We start from the raw sequence: 22,993 nt of genomic DNA, 5'->3' as shown, positions 1-22,993 counted from the left end.
AAGCAACTCCTGTGAAGACTGCAGACGTAGTGGTCTATAAGTGGTTACTAAATATGTCAAAATATCCAGGACTTAGAACGAGATCTTAAAATAAAGTCAAAGCTTTAAATTCAATTCTTGCTTGGCTTGCTTGAATAGGTAGCCAATGTAATTCACATAACGGTGTTGCATGGCCAAATGTATTTCCATGTAAGATCAACTTAATGGCTACATTTTGTAAGACCTGGAGACAACTGCTTAGCTGGGAAGCCTAACAAGCAGATATTACAATAATCAAGACGTAAGAATCACTGCCTGGATAGCAAGTCAGAAATACCAATTTTCTATTTAAAAAAACCTTATCTACACAGTAATTTCAACTTGAACAAAATCTTTTGTACCAAACAGTTCACATAAGTTTCCATGGTTAAGATAGAATCCAACCACACAACTAAAAGCTTGATTTCACTGTATTAGCATGGAATCACACCACATCCACACCAACGGTCAAATTACCTAAACCATGAGAAAGACATTAATCAATGACTTCACAGAACTAAAATCTAATAAAATGAGGAACCGCAGCACAATATCATCCACATAAGAAAAATATTCTATATTTCTTCTTCAAAACAAACCTAAAAAACCACTTATGTTACTTAATCCTCCCTTGTCACTCTAGGAACAGGAAAATACCTACTGTACCTGAATCTAAACTTGCCTTGAGCTAGTGCCAAGCCAAGCTAAAATGTTCCCCTTTAGTTCATTAATTCAATTTTAAAATAACTACTACTACTATAAATCACTTCTATAGCGCTACCAGTCGTAATATCCATGCCCAGATTGAATGAAGAATGATCTCCCAACATCCCTTACCTCCTCTGAGAGGGAGAGGCAGGCCTCGTCCAGAAAGTAGACCACCTCGCATATTCATTTGAGACTTCTTCCGGGCCATAGAAACTTTCAGTTTGTTCCCTTGAAACTCTTTACCTGCAACAACAACAACAACAAAAAAAAAGGTAACTGCCACAGGATGACAAAATTTACTTCAAGTATGAAAGAAGCAGATTCTATTTGCTAGAAAGGATAAAAGCTTGACTTTTATACAGCAGATTCACAAGCTGTCCCATGTCAAAGAACTGCTAAATCTATGAATAAAAAAATACACCAGCAGATTTTTAATACCAAACTGCAGTTGATGAATTTAAAAGTTTCTATTTAGCTTTAGTTTCTAAAGGTATTTATTCCACATTCCTCAACCATGTATCCCTAGTCCCCCTGAACACATGAAGCTCACCTTCTCTATCTAACTCACCATCAAACCAATCTACTGCACCCTTAGCAGCTGGTGGATCTTCAAAGCTCACTGTACCATCTCCTTTTGGCTTTCCTGTTTCTTTATCAGTAAAGATGTTTATCAAAGGTTGTCCAGTCCTCTTGTTGATCTGTCCATAAGCAAATACAAAGAATATAAACAATCTCCAGAATGATGGGCAGTATATACTGCTGGAACAAAAACAGCTCGACTTAAGATGAAATCTGAAAGCCTTCCTAGTAGTGAAAAGCTGTGAAATATCGAGACTGAAAAATACTTTCAAGTCTTGATATTTGGTAATACTTTTATAGAATATGCAAATTTTTATTCATACTACTGTAAACCTATTCATTTAAAATCCACTATCAATCCCTAAAACCTAACAGATTAAGCACAAAAGCTGTGATTTCTTCCCTTCTAGTTGGTTCCTGGCATTCTGGTCTACGTCAAGTGACCACACAAAATAAAATGATGCAATACAAATGATCTCTGGCAACAGATTAAATGCATATGAATTTTATACAAATTTCCCACACTGTCAAATTAACCCTTTGTTCAGAACCAACTTGGACAGGAGATATTTTGGTCATATGCAAGGATAAATTCAAGCAAATTTTTACTATGGTAGTTATAGTCGGTCGCCCTTACAAGGTTTCAAACACAAGGTTTGTTCTTGCTTTGCTATAACTATACCACGGCTTGACAAATCCTGGGCGCCAGGTCGCCTAGAAATTGCACACTTGCGCCTGGGATATTAGCCCCCCCCCCCCCCCAAAAAAAAAATTTTTTTTAAACACTACCCAGCACCTGGTATGCTTCTGCACCATGAATCGGCTTTCTATGCAAGCTTGAGTTGCGAGGTACAGGAAGCTCGGAGTCTCTCAGCTTCAAGCCCAAATCCTATATCATGCGGCTCAAGCTTACACAAGAGATGAAATCACAGCAGGGACTAGGAAGCATGCTGTTTCCTCTGCAAAGGCAGCCTGTGAGGTGAATAGGTAGTAGTGCTAGAGCAAGGGACTGGGTGAAATACATGGGGAGGTGGGTATATGTGAGCAAGAGACTGGTGGGGACCTAGGTTTCTGGTGACACGTACAAGACAACTGCCTGTTTCACCTATCCAGAGGATGCTGTGTCACAGCAGACAGCATGATTTGGAAAGGGAAACTACTGGCTTTTGTAAGCACCTGATTTACTAAAGTTTATTTGCCCACAGACAAAAAAAAAAGAAAAGAAAAAAAAGGAAGAGAGCCCTTAGTAAGCCAGATTCTAGAAGAGCTATTACTGATCTGGAAGGAAATACCCCCCCCCCCCCCAAATTTCACTGGGGACAATGTCGAAATGATTGGGGGGGGGGGGGGGGGGGGGAGCATGAGGTGTCTGCTGCTGGCTCCTAGATTTTGTGAAAAATTGTCAGTCTAAACTACACAATGATGATTATGACCATTATAGAAGTAAGCCTCAATACCTCAGGGTATGCTCATATTCCCATTAGTGTAGGTGAGCTGGCAGAGTTACACATTTGCCTAGGATTATTAAAAATTTATATTCCACTAATCATGACATTTAATGGAATACAATAAAAATGCAACCTACTGTATTTACTTCCTAGCACTATTAGATTACAATGTGTACCAACTTTATCCACTAAGGCCAATCAGAAGCCTGAGATTAAAGGTATAAAAAATATGCAGGTGACATGCAGGCATCGGCCCGGAGTATGCTCTTCAATGTGGCTAGAATGCACCATTCTCTCTCGTCAATATTTCTAGCGTTCTTATATCATCTTTGCATATTTCTGTATCTAACAAACTAAAAATTTAATTATTCTGTAACACTGTGAAACAATCTGCATTTTCTCTGCTTTTATTTGTAAGATTTATTGTAAAATACATTATGCTTAATTGCAGTCAACTGCACCATACAGTACGTGTTCAATGTGGCTTACATATATGTAAGCCACATTGAACTTAAACATTGTTTTGGAAAATGTGGGATATAAATATCAAAATAAATAAATGATGCTCAGAAAATAAGAGCCAAGGTGGAGCCAGTGACCAACAAGATAATACAAAAGACATCCCCCAAAGCAGCGACAGATTAGCTCAAAACAGAAAATTCTTATTGCTAGGCAACTGAGAGGCAATAACTTGGGAATATAGTTAATGGGTTCCAACCAAATAAAATGCCTTCCAGGGTCTTCAGCTACCAGGAACCACCAAATACTGAATGTCAGAGAAGACAGTAACAATTCCGATATTGTAATCTACCTGGGGACAAATCTGGCCAACACACAACTGGCGCACAGAAAGCTTTCCAGAAGCTGAGGGACAGGCTACAGTCTTTGGTTTGGACTGTAGCTTTTTCCAAAGTACTACCTACCTATGGAAAGGGACAGGAAAGAACCACATAATACAGAGAAGTTCCAAAAGGCTCAAAGCCTGGTGCCAACAAGGTTTTAGATACACAGGATAGGTAAACTTATGGAAAACACACAAACTAAAGGCTCAACTATAATGATGGGCTACATCTTTCTGAGGCAGGAAAAAGGATCCTAAGGAGACATTCAGAATGTTTCTAGGCATTTAAACCAGAGTGGGGGTGATCATAGTAAGCACGGGCTTCAGAAGTCACCACCAGCAAAAACATGACAGTGCAGGGGATGATAATGTTCATATAAAAGGATAAGTCCTTACCTGTTAGTAGTCTTCCCTCAAGTCTCTCCAGACTATTCCTGATTGGATATATGGCCTACCAGCAGATGGAGAGACTACCACTGAACAACATCCTATAAGGTGCTATATGCAGCCCTGCCAGTATTTCTACTGACCAAGCAAGACAGTATAAAGAAAAGAACCTATTTACTCAAAGCCTTCCAGCAGTCCAGAAAATAAAACCAGAGACCATCAACGCCTAATGTTCGGAATCAATGATCTGCAGAACTCCACTGAAAACATCTGGGTGGGTCCAGGAATGGTCTGGAGACTCAAGGAAAGAAAGTTAACAAGACAGACCTAATTTATCCAAACCATTCCCAATGAGTGGGAGGTACAATAGCAGTACCCACCAAAGGAAGAATGCTGACAACCACTGGGTTAACTCCCCAGCCTCAAAGGCTGCCCTCCTTCTCAACTGTACAGCCAGCTAGAAACGCTTCACAAAGAAATGGAGAGACGAAATTGCTGCCCTGCAAATAGCCTGAGGAGTCGGGCAACATTCAACTCCTCCTGAAGCAGTCTACTATTCAGCAAATATGCTAAAGCAATAGTTCCCTCAATCCATCTGGCCACTGTGGATTTCAAAGCCACCATAAGCAAATCAGTTTACAATTATAGCAAGGTATAGCCAAAAAGGCTTGACTCTAGGCATAGGTAAGCTTAATGCAGAGAAGAAATTAGATGTTGATACCCAAATCATACCTAGAAAGAAACTCACTGAAAGCCTATTGCGAGGCAAAGACACTTGCACCACTAGAAGGTGGAATCTGGGGAAGAGTACTCAAAACCATCCCAGAGCTGTCGACAACCTGTGAGCCAACCAAGAGCCTGAGGGCAAAAACACAGAAGAAAGAAGGAAGCTGAAGCATAAGTTCCAGCACACAATCCAGAAAGGAGAAGGTGGAAGGTCAGCCAATATCAAAACGTGGATTCAAGTACAACACCGAGCACACCATGAAGGCATAAGAAAATGAACATGTCCTAAGAGACCCTGAAGCTGCCTTGGAAGCAGAAACCCAAGGTAATATTGAGAAAGCCAGGTCCACTGGGAATGAGGTGGCAGCACAACACTGTAACCAACCTGCAATCAAATACAAACATCTTTGTAAAAGAGTTTAAAACCAAGAATATCAAGATGGACTCTGGCTACCAGTAAAATGTAATCTGCATAAAAATAGGCACTAATTCAATCTCCTTAATCAATGTTGCCAGAGGACTTAAATGTTAAAAAGAAGGGAGGGGGAAGGACCCCTGGGGAATGCCACAGTTCAAGGAAAATTATTAGCACCCCCTTCTCCCCCACAGCAAAGCAGCATAAAGAGTCAAATCATTTTAGCACTACAACTGTGATACTTATATTGTGAAGTTGAGAGAGAAGAATCGTATGGTTCACCAAATCAAAGGCTGAAGCCAAGTCTAGAGAAACAGTTAAGTACAAAGTAACCACTATCCAAGACCGTATAAAACTCACTCAGAAAAACAGATAAAATAGTTTTTGTGCTGTAACCAGAACCCAGATTGTATAGTATCGAACATGGATCTGTTACCAAAAGTATTGAATTGATTCAACAGTGCCTTTTTCTGCTTGGATCTTTAGAGTCGAGAATAATTTTTTAAAATTGGAATTACTATTGCATGTTTTCAACATGAAGAAACCACACCAGATTCCAAGTGCAAATTAACCAGAGAGTAGCAAAGGTTCTAGCCTATGAGCTGGGCTAGAGATCCAATAGATCTAAGGGACAGAAGTAAACAGAAGAGATGCCTTTAGAAAAAGTAGTTTCACAGAAGCTCTATGTTCCTGAAGAAATATCCTTGGACCCATCAAAAATATTAGCTATCAGAGAGGTAAGATGAAGCTAAGAGGTCTTCCTATAAAAGAAGCCTAATGATATTACAATTAGTTCAGGGAGGTCTGTGAAAAAGACCTGAGAGACTGAAGCAGAATTATTTGCATTCTGAATCAATCTAGACAAAATTCTTTTTGGTCAACAATTATATCATTCTTGTAGCACTCTGCATTATATTAATTAGAGCGATGTTTCTTCCAGTCTTTCCTGATGATGTAGTTTTCCAACAAAGTTTTAACCATAATGATACAAGTTTAGTCCTTTTACCATGATGAGCTTTACTTTGGATGGAGCTACTTCATCAAGAATGCGACCTAAAACCTCATTCTAAAGATTAGCTTGTTGCTTTAAGGGAACAGCAACAAAATATTCTGTTTAAAAAATAGAAAGCACAACAATAAAGGGGGAGAAAGCTGATTAATAACAGCAGCCTGGACATTCCTAGAAAATATATTCCATAGCAGAAGCAGAAGGGACTTGAGTAAAACAGTTTGCAAAGAATAACCAAATGGTCTGACCAGGAAATCTCAATTTTATTAAAGAAAGAAAAGTTTGAATTTTAAGTGGTCACAGATATCCACTGTACCAAATTTAAATCAGTCAATAAAGAATTAAAATACAAAGTTCTAGAACCTAAAACATCATGCATGTGAACGTTAAAATCGAAAGATCCATAAAAGATTGAAAGAGATGATCCCATATTGAAATTAATAAACCTGGCCAGTAAAACAATGCCAAATATATAGTAAGCTATTAAGTCTTAATAAAATTTCCTGGTAGAGAAGATTAAGTAGCAAAATCTCCACTGGTGAGTTTTATCACACAATATAGCTAGACTTCTCTCCTCTCTTTTGAGGAATGTATGAAAGTAAGATGATCAAAATTAGTGGGGTAGACTGATAAACAAGTTTCTTAATCATGCTGAAACAAGGTTTCAGTAAGGCACAAATTCTGGGCTTCAATAGCCAGAATCAAACCTACCAATAATTTAGATTTCAGCCTTAAAGATCTATAATACAATAACATATTCCAAACAGCATTATGAGCGCCCATTGGTGGATGAGACCCATAACAGATCTTACGAAGATCAGGGTTCCTTACTTGGGATTGACTCCAGTCATAAGCTGGGGTAGAGGGCTTATTACACCAAACTGGAATCATTACTTCAAGAGTCATCAGGGAAACCAAACAAATCTAGTCCCAAACACCACATAAAAAAAAAAAAAAAAAAAAAAAAATAGAAGTATAGATACGCCAGGCTAATGCGCTAAAGGAAGTAGACCTTTGAGTGCCACAGGGGTTACAATCAGAATATCCTCTTTTTCAAACATGCCCTCTGAAAAGCCAAGCCATAAGACAGAATAGAGACAGGTCTGACATCCTTACTGGCCACTGCATCAAATAGCTCCTCCCTCGTCAACAGTACCACATTCCCCATACCACAACTGAGGCTGATCTGGAACCACCAACGCAACCACCAGGCCCCTGTGGAACTCGATTCTTGGGAAACCTGATACTGGCCACTCCCAAATGAGGGCATTTATGCCCCCTCTTCTACAGATGAATTACAGAGGGACCTTGACATTGTGGAACGTCACCAACAAGTCTATCACAGGTACCCTCCACTTGCTCACTATGAGCCTGAAGGTCCTGTGACTTAAGACACCATTCCCTGGGATCCAGAAAGAACATTACTGCTGACAAAATCTGATTGAATAATTTTCCACGTGAGACCAAGATCAGCCAAATGGATTTTTACCCAAGAGGAGAGCCACCTACTTTGCCAACGGTCAGCTCTTGGTGTCCCCTTGGCAATTTACATAGGCCACAATCATAGCATTGTCTGGAAGCACCCAAACGGCCCTGCAGAAGGCTCTGGAACATCTGTAGCACCAAGCGTATTGCTCTGTCTTCAGTCAGTTGATTGATCACCGAGCCTCTTCCGCCTATCAATGGCCCTGAGCTACAAGACCTAGACGATGGTCTCCCTAACCTTCGAGACTGGCACCTGTAGTTAACACCGTTCATATGGAAACTCTAGAACCATGCCCTTGGACAACTACGGGGAGTGCAACCACCACTGCATATGACCTCACCAGTCCCAGAGTGGGCAGCCACACCTCTTAGAGCTAGACTAAGAGGACCACTGATCCAAAAGTGCCTCCTGAAGAAGTCTCATGGCCCTAGCTCACTGTACCACAGCCAGAGTCACTGCCATAGAGCCCAGCACATGAAGGTAATCCCAGGCCTGTGGGCAGCACTCCTGGAGAGCATAGGCCTGGGCTTGCAGCTTTTACATTTTTTGCTGCAGGAAGAAAAACCCTGCTTAACTGTGTCAAATCAGACTTCCAGATATCCCAGACTCTCTGATATACCAAACTCGTGAGATGGAACCAGAATATACTGCTGCATTGACCCACCAACCATTCGGATTATTCTTCCCAATGTGAACTACTATGCATTTGTACACATTAAATTTCATCTGCCATTTGGATGCTTAGTCTTCCAGTTCACTAAGGTCTTCCAATAATTTTTCACATCCCGCTTGTGTGAGATGATGCACTGTTTGCATGACTAGGTTTGCAATAGCAAAATCCTGTTCCTGGTTTTGCTGTTTTATTTGGTTTACTGAGGAATCATTTACATCTTGCTTCTACTTTTACTTTTGACTACAAGCATAAGATGCAACTGAATAAAAGTAGTAAAAACTGGCAAATTACTTCAGTAGAACAAATATTTTACTCAAGAACAGTTGCTAGTTATATTCATTTAGTTACTATACAACACTGATGAAGACATACCTCCATTAAATCGAGAAGTGAGGAACTCCTGGGCTACACTATCATTACTGAGCACAAAAAGCTGAGCACCTTTCAAGGCAAGATTCAAAGATGGGCTGAAGGTCCATTCCTTCTTTGGGACACAAAATAGATGAACATCCAGTGTCCATCTCCTAATGTGGAAGAGGCACCATCATTCATAAAGGCTTAACCCTTATCTCCCTGACTACAGAACACGGGAACAAAGTTTTTTTTTAAATTAAAGTAAATACAGGAACACTATTCTGTACAACTGTTTATAAACTATAGTTAGTAAACAATAACAACGAGCAACTGAAACATCTCTCTCTACCATTCCAACCCCTACAATATCTGACTTCTACTACCCCAAGGAACCCTAATCCACCCTGTTAAAATGTGCAGGGGGAACAAAATACAACTTGTTCTGTATGCCCTAGAGGGGAGAAAAATCCCCTATGAAACACTGTGGATGAATAAGTCAACAACAATTGAAAGATTCAGTCTAGCTCTCCTGTCTTCCACAATCCATTCCGCAATAGCAAATGTCCTCTCAGATGTGCTGGTAGCAGGAATGCACAGGATCCTCCTGTGCAAGGTTTAACGGTTCTGGCCAGCACGTTTGCTTGTTTCCCCAAAAATCTTCTGCATCACTTGAACATAAAACTGTCCATAACAGGTTTTGTAAGCCACATTGAGCCTGCAAATAGGTGGGAAAATGTGGGATACAAATGCAATAAATAAATAAAATTAATAGCTGTCAAAGGAGGCATTGTTCCATAAAAATTGCTCAGAAAGCTGCTAACATTAATTTTCATTCTATTGGGAGGGGGGGGGGGGGGGGGGGAGAGAAGAGCTCTTCCACAGATGTCACTTTCTGGGAGTGTGAATTGTGGAGGATCCCGAGCTGTTGATGTTTATGGGCTTGAGCCTTCCATTTTGATCTGGCTTTGGTAAATTCTCAAAGATTTGGGCCACGATGCTCAGAAGCAAATGCAGGTGCTAGAGGCTATTAGCATTTGCAAGCACATGATCAGAGACTCGGAGCACAGGAATCAACACACATGCTGAACAGTGCAATGAGCATTCAAATGTAGTCAAAAAGGATGCAGATAAGGGAATTTCCTATTCCCTCCAATGAATAGCAAATAGCGTAGCTAACAAGGGCGCCCTTACTGCTGTAAACCCTACGCCAACCTCGAGCTGGCATTAGACTGTCTGCACAGGCTCACAGGTGGGTTTTGAGGCAGCTTTCCACCTCCAGCAGGCTCCAAATGGTGAGGGAAACCCTGCACAGTACAGCCCTGCCGCTTCCTGGCCACTGGGCTCTTCCTCAACATCATGATCGCAGGGGTTGATCCAAAGAGAGAACCGAGCCGAATTCCATGAGTACAGACTCAATGCCATGAGGGTTTTGGAGTGGGAAAGGCTGAGATGAACTGGGAGCTGGATCCTCTTTTGGATCTGTCCTTGGTGGCCTGCAGGGCACAGTGCGAGAGGTGGTGGTGCTGGGTCCCCTGGGAAACAGTGATCATAACATGAATAAGTTTGAGCTACCTAGGATGAACCCGCAAATGAACTCTACTGTAGCTGCATTTAATTTTCAAAAGGGCAACTAAAAACCATCTTGGAAGCCCAGACCAGATGCATTCCAACTATCTGCAAAAGTGCAAAGAAGAGAAAATGACATCCAGCATGGTTAAAAGATAAGTAAAAGAGGCTATTACAGCCAAAAGATTGTCCTTCAAAGAATGAAAAAAGGACCCAAATGAAGAAAATAAGAAGCAACACTCTGGCAAGTAAATCCCCACATCCAGCAACACAGCATAACCAATGATCATACTGGACAATATACAATCTTCATTCCCTTCGACCTTCATTGTGCCTGATACACACCTACCTCAGACCACAATATAATCTTGTATTTATCATCAACCGACTTGGCGAACGCCATTACGGTATCATGTAAGCCACATTCAGCCTGCAAATAGGTGGGAAAATGTGGGGCACAAATGTAATACATAAATATGCAAAGCATTAATAAAGAAGTCTAAAAGAGAATATGAAGAGAAACTTACCTCTGAACATAAAAGTCACAGTAGCAACTTTTTCAGGTACATCAGAAGCAGAAAACCTATGAGGGAATCTGTGGGACTGTAAGATCACAAAGGAGCAAAAGGGGCAATCAGGGAGGACAAAGCCATAGCGGAGAAACTGAATTCTTTGCTTCAGTCTTTAAGGAAGAAGATATAAAAGATCTACCTGTACCGGAAATAGTTTTCACGAGTGATGATGCAGAGAAACTAAAAACTCTCGGTAAATCTGAAAGATGTACTGAGCCAAATTGACAAATTAAAGAGTAGTTAATCACCTGGACCGAATGGCATATATTCAAAGAGTGGGAAAGCGCGGGGTACAAATGTAACAAAAATAAACTGAAGAATTAAATTGCTGATCTGCTGTTAGTAGTATATAACCTGTTAAATCGTCCTTAGTACCTGAAGATTGGAGGGTGGCCAACATGATGTAGATTTTTAAAAAGGGTTCCAGGGTTGATCCGGGAAATAACAGACCAGTAAGCCTGATGTCAGTGCTGGGCAAAACAGTGGAAACTATTATAAAGAATAAAATTACGAAACACAGGCAAACATGGCTTAATGGGACAGAGTTAGCATGGGTTCAGACAAGGGAGGTCTTGCCTCACCAATCTGCTTCATTTCTTTGAAGGCATGAATGAACATATGGATAAAAGTGAACCGGTTTATGTAGTGTATCTAGATTTTCAGAAAAGCATTTGATAATTTCCTCAGGAGTCTCATGAGGAAATTAAGAGTCATGGGTTAGGAGACAATGTTCTGGTGTGGATTAGGAATTGGTTATTGGACAGAAAACAAAGGGTAGGGTTAAATGGTCATTTCTCTCTCTGGAAAGCGTGAACATTGGAGTGCCGAAGGGATCAATACTGGGACCAGTGTTATTTAACGTTTATAAATGAACTGGAAATTGGAACTACGAGCGAGGTGATGAAATTTAATGTGGACAACTGCAAGGTAATGCATATTGAAAATAATCCGAATCATAGTTCCCTGATGCTAGGGTCCACCTTGAGGGGGGTGGGGGTGGTCAGGACTCAAGAAAAAGATCTAAGTGTTGTTGTAGATAATGCTGATAATCATCTGCACAATGTGCAGTGGCGGCCAAAAAAGCAAACAGGATGCTGTATCGCTCCATGGTGTGATTGTACCTCGAGTACTGCGTTCAGTTCTGGTCGCTTCAAAAAAAGATATAGCGGAATTGGTACTTGTGACCTGGCTTGGCCACTGTTGGAAACAGAATACTAGGCTAAATGGACCATTACTCTGACCCAGTATAGCTACTCTTATGTTCTCTTGGCACGCGCTGCGGTGATTTTCGGATGGGCTCCTCTTTTTCTATTTACTGAAGTTGTCCGGAAGGGAAAGGGCAATGTGCATGTGACTTCTGGCATGGTTAGGGACCCTTAGCAGCTCTGATTTTACTGTCAGCTCTACATATTACCAACTGATGGGCAGCCTCCTGACATCTTGTGCGCATGTGCTGGGCATATACCCCCCTCTTATTTCCCAATGCTCAGCGCTAACACACACAAAATTTGCATGTCATTAGCATTGGGACATTCTTTTTCCAGTGCTGGATGGCTGAAAAGTTTGGAGCATCTGCCCCTCAGTTCCCTTTCTACATCATCTGGGAAGATAACTGGATTGTCTTTCAGACAAGGGTGTAGAAGAGAACAGTGTATAATGCCTGAACAGGAAAATAAGTGTCAATTAAGTGTTGGAAATGCTCCTTGATGCCAGTAACAATAAGTGAATCTGTTGCAACAACAGTAAGATGCTTGAGCAACTAGACATGTGATGTCAGATGGTAGGAGTCTGCCTTCTTTTGGCAAGCCCCATATTTGTGGAATAGGCTTCTTCAGGATTTGTGTGAAGAAAGCAAAGATACTTACCTGTAGCAGGTATTCTCTGAGGACAGCAGGCTGATTGTTCTCACATGTCTCAGGAAACGGCAAATTTTCACCAGCAAAATTAAAAAGAATCTTCTGGTGCGCATGCAGTGCGCACGACTTCCCACCTGTCGCGTGAGCGTGTCTCCTCAGTTTAATAAAAAAGCATAAATACAAATAAACAACAACTCCAAAGGGGAGGTGGGTGGGTTTGTGAGAACAATCAGCCTGCTGTCCTCAGAGAATACCTGCTACAGGTAAGTATCTTCGCTTTCTCCGAGGACAAGAAGACTGCTTGTTCTCACATGTTGGGTATCCCTAGCAACCAGGCTCACTCAAAACAATGAACATTGGTCAATTGGGCCTTGCAACGGTGAGGACATAAAATAGATTGACCTGAAACCATAAACAACTAACAGAGTGCAGCCTAGAACAAAACAAAAATGGGTCTAGGGGGGTGGAGTTGGATTCTAAACCCCAAACAGATTCTGCAGCACCGACTGCCCAAACCGACTGTCGCGTCTGGTATCCTGCTGAAGGTGAATGTGTGGACTGATGACCACGTTGCAGCCTTGCAAATCTCCTTAATGGAGTCTCAGGACGTCGACCTACATGTGAGAACAAGCAGCCTGCTTGTCCTCGGAGAATTTTCTTTTCTTCAATTTAAATCCAAACTTCAAAAACTATTTTCTCAAGCGTTTGGGGTGGGAAGCATCCAGAGATGGAAGCATCCAGAGATGGACTGGTCTGGGTACCTAAATTTGAGAAAGGATACTTGGCTGTATTTTAAATCTGTTAATGGATGATTGTGTCTGAGTGTACGATTTGTGTTGATTATCTTAAATGACATTTTCTTCATTTTTAATTAATTTGTAAACCACTCTGGCCATTTTGAAGAGTTGTATAACAAGTATATAAACTACAAAAACTCTTGTTGCCACATCAAAGGCAGACAAGACATGAATGTCATTAACAGTGCTTCATTTAAGTCCAAAAGCAGCTTCTGAAGTTTCTTTTAATTATTGAATTCAGTTGCCAGGTGTCTATATGTAATATTTTTACATACTGATACCAGCATTTTGTAGATGCTGTCCCAGTTTGAGCAGCCTATTTAAGGCTAATCTCAAGCTTTTAGATATGGGGAATTTGTCCCTATCCCTACATCACTCTCTACCCCTGACTACCATTAACCTCCACTGGGCCTGGCTAGGGAACTCTAAAACAACATCCACCAGGGAAAACATGAGCTCCAAGGCCACTGAAACGTGACATCCCCAGGGCAAAGGAAACACCCTGCGGACCTCCACCCCAAACCAGACCAAGTGGCTCAACAAAGCACTGTAATGGAATTTGTGTGTGTGTTTTTTTAAACATTCAGCTTACTAAAAGAAAACAAATAAGACCCCTGGGAACCCCCCAGGCCCAACAACCTTACCAAGACTACACAGGCTTACCACATCCATCTGGTGGAGACAGAGGGACTACACAGCACAGTTATAAGCTGATTTAAGTTCTGACTCTCCAACTGCTGGCGAGTACATAACCCATTCATCTCTGGGCCAGCCTAGAGGGATGTTACAGAAAGCCAGCCTTATATGGAGACAGCGAACAAACCTGAAGCATCCATAACAAAACTCGAGCGCTCTCCAAAAGGATATGCCTTGCTTATAACCATGGGGGGCCCCAACCCTAGATAAAGGCAAAAGCAGCAGACAAATCACGAGGCCAAATCCAGGTGGCAGAGATGGAGAGGTCAAACTCAGTATAAGGGGGGGGGGGGGGGGGGGGGGGAAGAGCTAAAAACGGTACCTATCCTATTGATTCTGCAGAAGAATCTATGAATATCGACTGGACTGCATTTATGAAGAGGGGCTCAAGGTTGGGTTAAACAAAACTTGGAGGTTACACTCCACTGAACCTACGAGGGACCAGTCTCAAGCAAAAAAGGTGGCTAAGCTCAACTGAATCTGTGAAGATAAGCCGAGAATGCAAGCAGCAAGCACAATCAAGCCCATAAGGGTAACCTTAGCCAAGCCCTAGATAAGAAGCTTGCATAAGGTGATTTTTAAGACTGACAGAATAAATTATGACCTGGACACCTGTCCAGCTTGGTTTCAAGAGTTACCAGAGAATGTAAAGTTTATTTATTTATTTATTTATTGCATTTGTATCCCACATTTTTGCGGGCTCAAAGTGGCTTACAATACATTATGAATGACGGAAATTACATTTTGTTACAGTTCGGTTATGGATTACATTGTGAAGAGTTATACGAGACAAATCAAAGTATCGTTAAGGAATATATCAATGGAAAAGAACATTGAAACATTGGAAGGAAAACAACGAGAAACTAGAGGGTCTGAGGACAATATATAGCATATAAAAGCGAATAACCTATGGTATACATTTTCTGTGATTAAAGGTATGAGTGTGGTGAGATTTCAGGATTGAGAATTCATAAGTGGATGTGTTGATGTATAACGGAGCAGTGATTGTGGATTTTATATGTTTTGGTTCTTTCCTTAGGTTTTATCAAAGAGATGTGTTTTCAGTAATTTGCGGAAGTTGGTTTGTTCGTAAATCGTTTTCAGGTTGCGCGGAAGTGTGTTCCAGTACTGCGTGCTCATGTAGGAAAAGGTTGACGCGTGTAGCGCCTTGTATTTCAGGCCCTTGCAGTTAGGGAAGTGTAGGTTGAGGAAGGTTCGTGATGATCTTTTGGCGTTTCTGGGTGGTAAGTCAATTAACTCAGACATGTAGGCTGGGGCTTTGCCGTGAATAATTTTGTGGACTAATGTGCATACTTTAAAAGTAATGCGTTCCTTAAGTGGGAGCCAGTGTAACTTCTCTCGTAAGAGTTTTGCACTTTCATATTTTGGTTTTCCAAAGATGAGTCTGGCTGCTGTGTTCTGGGCTGTCTGAAGTTTCCTCAGGATTTGCTCTTTGCAGCCTGCGTACAGCGAGTTGCAGTAATCCAGATGACCGAGTACGAGGGATTGCATTAGGCTGCGAAAAACGGATCTTGGGAAGAATGATCTTAATCTTTTCAGTTTCCACATGCAGTAGAACATCTTTTTGGTTGTGTTGTTTGCATGGGTTTCGAGCGTTAGGTGGCGATCGATAGTAACTCCAAGGATTTTTAACGTTTGAGATTGGGAGGTTTAGTTTTGGTGTATTTATAGCGGCAAATTCCTTTGTGTTGTATTGGGAAGTGAGTATCAGGCATTGAGTTTTTTCTGCATTCAGTTTCAGACGAAATGCGTCTGCCCAGGTGTTCATGATGTGTAGGCTTTGGTTAATTTAGTTGAAGATTTCCTTGATGTCTTGTTTGAAAGGGATGTATATTGTTACATCATCGGCGTATATATGTGGGTTGAGGTTATGGTTCGATAGGATTTTTGCCAAGGGGATCATCATTAGGTTGAAGATGGTTGGTGAGAGGGGTGATCCTTGCGGTACTCCACATTCCGGTGTCCATGCAGCAGACGTGGTTGAATTTGATGTGACTTGGTATGAACGCTTGGTTAGGAACCCTTTGAACCAGTTTAGGACATTTCCTCCAAAGCCAAAGTATTCAAGTAGGTGTAATAGGACTCCGTGGTCAACCATATCGAAGGCACTCGACATGTCAAATTGTAGGAGGAGTATATTGTTACCGGTTGCAATTATTTGTTTAAATTTAGTCATTAGGGTAATTAATACTGTTTGTGCTGTGGTTTGATCGGAATCCTGATTGGGCATCATGCAGTATTGTGTGTTTGTTTAGATAGTTGGTAAGTTGTTTAGTTACCATTCCTTCAGTTATTTTGGCTGTTAGTGGTATGGATGCTACTGGTCTGTAGTTGGTTATTTCTCTTGCGCTTTTCTTCGTGTCTTTGGGTATAGGGGTGAGTAAAATTTTTCCTTTTTCTTTAGGGAAAAGTCCGTTTTGTAGCATGAAGTTTGTGTGGTTCGTTAGGTCTGTTATGAATTGTTGAGGAGCTGATTTCATGAGGTTGTTTGGGCATACGTCTAATTTGCAGTGGGATTTGGCATATCTTTTAAGTGTTTCAGAGATGAGGTCTTCTGATAGTGGTTCGAATTCAGTCCAGGTTCTGTCTGCTGGGTATATTCCGTCTTCGGGGTCTAGACAGTCTAGGAGTGTGGCGTATTCAGTATGGCTGGCAGGTATTCTGAGTCGTAATTGTATGATTTTCTCCTTGAAATATTTCGCAAGGTTGTCTACGTCTGGTATATCTTTGCTGTTGTTTGTAACTGGTGTAGTGTCTAGCAGTTTGTGCACAAGGTGGAAGAGTTTATGTGTGTCTTTGTAGTTTGGTCCTATTATTGTTTTGTAGTGTAGTCTTTTAGTCTGTTTAATGGTGTATTTGTATTTCCTCCGCAGTAGTTTCCAGGCATTTAGTGTATGCTCATCTCTTTTTTTTTATCCATGCACGCTCTAGTTTCCTGACTTGTGTTTTAAGCTTTTTCAGCTCTTCGGTGAACCATGGGTTTGATTTTTTTTCTGTGTGATGTTCTGGTTTGGATTGGGGCAATTTTGTCTAATGTTGTTGTGCATAAATCGTCCCATTCTTGGAGGAATTGGATGGTATCAGCATTGGTTGACCATTCTTTCTGGTAGATCTGTTGCCAAAATGTTGTGGGGTTGATTTTTCCTCTCGTGGTGTATGTTATTCACTCATGTTTATTTATTGTGTGTATGTGTGTTTTTTGCCAGTAGAGAGAGACATTTGCTTTATGGTGGTCTGACCATAATGTAGGTGTCCATCTTGTTTCAGTAAGTGTGATAGTTGAATCCTGGTCAAATTTGTATGTTATGATGTCCAGTGTGTGTCCTTTTTCGTGTGTTGATTGCGTGCTGGGTGCATGTAGGTCCCAGAGTTTTAGGAATTCTTTGCATTTTCGTGTTCCTGTTGAGGTGTCATCTTCGAGGTGTAGGTTAATGTCTCCTATTATAAGGACGTTTGTGGCAGATACACATGTATCAAGTGGTCAATGCAGTTTACAAATGACTGAATCAAAAAATTTCCCCTTTGCTCCTCAAACAAAATTTGATTAGACATAGGTGAAGGATAAATGGGACTGAACTGTATGCACAAAATATTGGCCCATTATCAATATACTTGTTATAAAGGCTATTGTAGCCAAGCAACTGCAGTTACACTGACAGTTTTGACTTGTTGGCAGTCAGCATTTAGGCCAAGACAGAGAAACTGTGGTAATGGCTATGTTAGAAGAATTTTAAAAGATAAGGGAACTCTATAATATTGCTACAAATTTATAGTCCACTACTTTGCTTTTGATCTTGTAGATAATGAGATTCTCCGAGGATAAGCAGGCTGAGTTCTCACAACTGCGTCGGCAATCTGCGTTGGCCCGGGAACCAGAACATAGCAAAAATAAAAGTTTGCCAGAGCCTTCTGGAGCATGTGCAGTGCACATAAGTGGACTGAACTCGCCATTCGCGCAACTACACTCTTCAGTTTTCCATGCGAGGCACAGCAGATTCTGTGGCTTTTTTCGTGCCTGGGAAACAGCTTCTAGATTTTTTCCTTGACCTTATTTCCTTTTGATTTTGTTTTCTTTATTTAAAAAAAAAAATATATATATATATATAAATATTTCCTTTATTTTTTTCAAGTTTATTTTTCCCTTTTTAAGTTTCCTTCCCTTTTCGTCAGCAGCCGGATCTCTAGCCATTTTTGTGCCCTTTTCCACGGCACAATTGAATCGTCTGATTTTGCCGGTGCAGTTTTCCTTTCCATGTCATCGAAGACACTCAGCAACTTCAAACATACTCGGTGCAACGGGACCATCTCAGGTACAGATACCCATTCCTGGTGTTTCCAGTGCCTTGGGCCCGAACATAGCCCGGCTCACTGTGCCCTCTTTTTTTTTTTTTTTTTTTTAAATACAAAGAGGACAACTTGCTTGAGAAGCCCAGAAAGAAGCTTTTTGGGGCTCGGTCTGGTCCTTAGACATCAGCTTCGGAACCGAGGTCGGCAGCAATGTCGACATCGAGGGACACCAGAGATATGCATGGATGCTGAGAGGCCATGGCGTGCTGGGAGTAGTGAGGCATCGAGTGGGTCTCCACCTATCTTGATACCTCCTGCTGTGCAGGCCCCTCAGGACTGCCTGTCTTCGGACCACACCTCAAGGAAACTCGAGGATTCGACAACACCACACAGTGCCAGGAGCTCTGGGGCATCGAAGGATTTGGCAACCGAGAGGTGTCGGGAGGACCACTCCCCTCCATATAGGAGGTGCCGATGTGTAGGCCTCCCAGCAGTCCAGTTCCTGCTCCAAAAGCCTCAACTGATTGTCGACCTCTCCATCGACCCCACAGCCTTCTCCGATGGCGGCTTTCGATAAGCGCATCCAGTCCTTACTTCCAGAGCTCCTGGAAGGACTGCTGCACCTGTTGGTGTTGGGGATGCTTGCGCCTTCCAAACCTTCTGTTGCAGTGGCATCTGGCCCCTGAGCTCAGTGCTGCCTGCGGCTCCGGTGTCAGCTGCCACCCAGGTCGACTCCCCATCGACGTCGGTGGAGGAAGCTTCGCTGCAGTCTATGTAGGCGTCGGCCCCTCAAAAACACAATTGGTACCGTAGGTCTTCGGCGTCAAGGCAGGTACAGTCTCTGAGGTCACTGAGGGAAGTACTTTTCGATACTGAAAAGGAGTGCTCGTGGGAGTCAGAGGAGGATCCCAGGTACTTCTCCCTCAGATGAGTCCTTTGGGATAACCTCTGAACCATCCCTTCCACCTGAGACTACCCCCCTCCCAAACCGGAGAGAGCCTCTACTTTGCCTCTTGTGTGGGAAATGGCTGAGGCCATTTCATTCCCTATAGATGTGGAAGATGAGCCCAGGACTGAGATGCGTTGAGGTCCTGGACTACACCTCTCCATCTAGAGAGGCCGTGACAGTTCCTTTGATTAAGGTACTCGGGTAAGTCCTTATGCAAAACTGGATGTCCCCCTTGTCTGGTCCCGTGATCCCTAAGACAGATTCCCAGTATCCATGGAGAACCTGAGTTAATGAGGTCTCAGTTACCCCATAACTCCATGGTGGTGGACTCCGCCCTCAAGAGAGCCAAGAGTTCTAGGGACTCTGCTTCGGCGCCCCCAGGCAGAGAAGCTAGAACCTTGGACTCTTACTACTACTAAACATTTCTAAAGCACTACCAAGGTCACGCAGCGCTGTACAATTTTAACATAGGACAGTCCATGCTCAAAGGAGCTTACAATCTAGACAAGTATGCAGTCAATCAATTAGGGCAGACTAGGTTCCTGAATAGAGGCAAGTGGTTATGTGCCGAAAGCTACAGTGAAGAAGTGGGCTTTGAGTAAGGATTTGAAGATGGGCAGGGAGGGGGCTTGGCGTATGGGTTCAAGAAGTTTATTCCAAGCATAGGGTGAGGCGAGGCAGAAAGGGCGGAGTCTGGAGTTGGAGGTGGTGGAGAAAGGTACTGATAGGAGGGATTTGTCCTGTGAGCGGAGGTTACGGGCAGGACCGTACGGGGAGATGAGGGAAGAGAGGTAATGAGGGGCTGCAGATTTAGTGCATTTGTAAGTTAGTAGGAGAAGCTTGAACTGTATGCAGTATCTGATCGGGAGCCAGTGAAGTGACTTGAGAAGAGGGGTGATGTGGGTATATCGGTCCATGCGGAAGATAAGACGCGCGGCGGAGTTCTGGACGGATTGGAGGGGGGATAGATGATTAAGAGGGAGGCCAGTGAATAGAAGGCTGCAGTAGTCGAGGCGAGAGGTAACGAGAGTGGATGAGAGTTCGGGTGGTGTGCTCAGAGAGAAACGGGCGAATTTTGCTGATGTTATAGAGAAAGAAGCGACAGGTCTTGGCTGGATGTGCGCAGAAAAGGAGAGGGAGGAGTTGAAGACGACTCAGAGGTTGCGGGCAGATGAGACGGGGAGGATGAGGGTATTGGCAACTGAAATAGTGAGTGGAGGGAGAGGAGAAGAGGGTTTGGGTGGAAAGACAATGAATTCAGTCTTTGCCATGTTCAATTTCAGGTGACGGATGGACATCCAGGCAGCAATGTTGGATAGGCAGGCCGATATTTTGGCCTGGGTTTCCGCCGTGATGTCTGGTGTGGAGATAGAGCTGGGTATCGTCAGCATAAAGATGGTATTGGAAACCATGAGATGAGATCAGCGAGCCCAGGGAAGAGGTGTAGATTGAAAAAAGAAGGGGTCCTTTTCTCTCTCCTTCCCCTCATTCCCTTTCCTCCTTTCCTGAAGTTACTATTGAGGAAACTACACTTCTCCTTTCTTCCTCAAAATGTACCACCTGTTCCTCTGATCCCATTCCCACCCACCTTCTTAATGCCATCTCTCCTACTCTTATTCCTTTTATCTGTCACATTCTCAACCTCTCACTTTCCACTGCGACTGTCCCTGCTGCCTTTAAACATGCTGTGGTCACACCTCTCCTTAAGAAGCCTTCACTTGACCCTACTTGTCCCTCTAATTACCGACCCATCTCCCTCCTTCCTTTTCTCTCCAAATTACTTGAGCGTGCTGTTCACCGCCGCTGCCTTGATTTTCTCTCCTCACATGCTATTCTTGACCCATTACAATCTGGTTTTCGCCCTCTCCACTCAACCGAAACTGCGCTTACTAAAGTCTCCAATGACCTATTACTGGCTAAATCCAGAGGTCAATATTCCATCCTCATTCTTCTTGATCTTTCCGCTGCTTTTGACACTGTCGATCACAGCATACTTCTCGATACCCTGTCCTCACTTGGATTCCAGGGCTCTGTCCTTTCCTGGTTCTCTTCCTACCTCTCCCTCCGCACCTTTAGTGTTCACTCTGGTGGATCCTCTTCTACTTCTATCCCTCTGCCTGTCGGCGTACCCCAGGGTTCTGTTCTTGGTCCCCTCCTCTTTTCTATCTACACTTCTTCCCTTGGTTCATTAATCTCATCCCATGGCTTTTCCTACCACCTCTATGCTGATGACTCCCAAATCTACCTTTCTACCCCTGATATCTCACCTTGCATCCAAACCAAAGTTTCAGCGTGCTTGTCTGACATTGCTGCCTGGATGTCTCAACGCCACCTGAAATTAAATATGACCAAAACCGAGCTTCTCATTTTCCCCCCCAAACCCACCTCCCCGCTCCCCCCATTTTCTATTTCTGTTGATGGCTCTCTCATTCTCCCTGTCTCCTCAGCTCGAAACCTTGGGGTCATCTTTGACTCTTCTCTCTCCTTCTCTGCTCATATCCAGCAGACCGCCAAGACCTGTCGTTTCTTTCTTTACAACATCCGTAAAATCCGCCCCTTTCTTTCCGAGCACTCTACCAAAACCCTCATCCACACCCTTGTCACCTCTCGTTTAGACTACTGCAATCTGCTTCTTGCTGGCCTCCCACTTAGTCACCTCTCCCCTCTCCAGTCAGTTCAAAACTCTGCTGCCCGTCTCATCTTCCGCCAGGGTCGCTTTACTCATACTACCCCTCTCCTCAAGACCCTTCACTGGCTCCCTATCCGTTTTCGCATCCTGTTCAAACTTCTTCTACTAACCTATAAATGTACTCACTCTGCTGCTCCCCAGTATCTCTCCACACTCGTCCTTCCCTACACCCCTTCCCGTGCACTCCGCTCCATGGATAAATCCTTCTTATCTGTTCCCTTCTCCACTACTGCCAACTCCAGACTTCGCGCCTTCTGTCTCGCTGCACCCTACGCCTGGAATAAACTTCCTGAGCCCCTACGTCTTGCCCCATCCTTGGCCACCTTTAAATCTAGACTGAAAACCCACCTCTTTGACATTGCTTTTGACTCGTAACCACTTGTAACCACTCGCCTCCACCTACCCCCTCCTCTCTTCCTTCCCGTTCACATTAATTGATTTGATTTGCTTACTTTATTTATTTTTTGTCTATTAGATTGTAAGCTCTTTGAGCAGGGACTGTCTTTCTTCTATGTTTGTACAGCGCTGCGTATGCCTTGTAGCGCTATAGAAATGCTAAATAGTAGTAGTAGTAGTAGTAGTCCAAGGACAGATCCTTGAGGGATACCAACAGAGAGCGGGATGGGGGTGGAGGAAGATCTCTTGTGGGAGAAAGACATATCAGGCCGCTATGCTCGTTGTCCATATTCAGTCTTACCAGCTTTTCACGAGCGTCCACTTGCGGAACTTGGTAAGACAGCTGTCTAGTTTGGTCGATGCCCTCCCACCGGAGAAAGGCAGAACCTTTCCCAGGTGGTCAGGCAGCAGAACGTGTGTTGTAAATTCCTGGCCAGAGGCACGTACGACATTTTTGATGTGACATCCAGAATCTCCGCTCAGGGTATAGCGATGCACGCACACTCATAGCTGCATGTCT

General features: G+C 42.9%; 1 protein-coding gene across 5 annotated transcripts in view; it reads right to left on the bottom strand.

Moving 5' to 3' along the window:
• Positions 1-22,993, bottom strand: part of EWSR1 (EWS RNA binding protein 1) — a 197,294-nt gene that overhangs the window by 27,330 nt on the left and 146,971 nt on the right. For all 5 annotated transcript variants that reach the window (XM_030218209.1, XM_030218212.1, XM_030218210.1 and 2 more), the window contains 2 exons: positions 1,295-1,424; positions 856-969 (listed from right to left, as the gene is read on the bottom strand). In XM_030218209.1, coding sequence (XP_030074069.1) covers positions 856-969; positions 1,295-1,424 — 244 coding nt within the window. The remainder of the gene's footprint in view (positions 1-855; positions 970-1,294; positions 1,425-22,993) is intronic.

Source organism: Microcaecilia unicolor, chromosome 11, assembly GCF_901765095.1.
Source record: "Microcaecilia unicolor chromosome 11, aMicUni1.1, whole genome shotgun sequence".
Classification (NCBI taxonomy): Eukaryota; Metazoa; Chordata; class Amphibia; order Gymnophiona; family Siphonopidae; genus Microcaecilia; species Microcaecilia unicolor.
The sequence above is the reverse complement of the archived record's forward strand: the minus strand, read 5'-3'. Positions and strand labels throughout refer to the sequence as shown.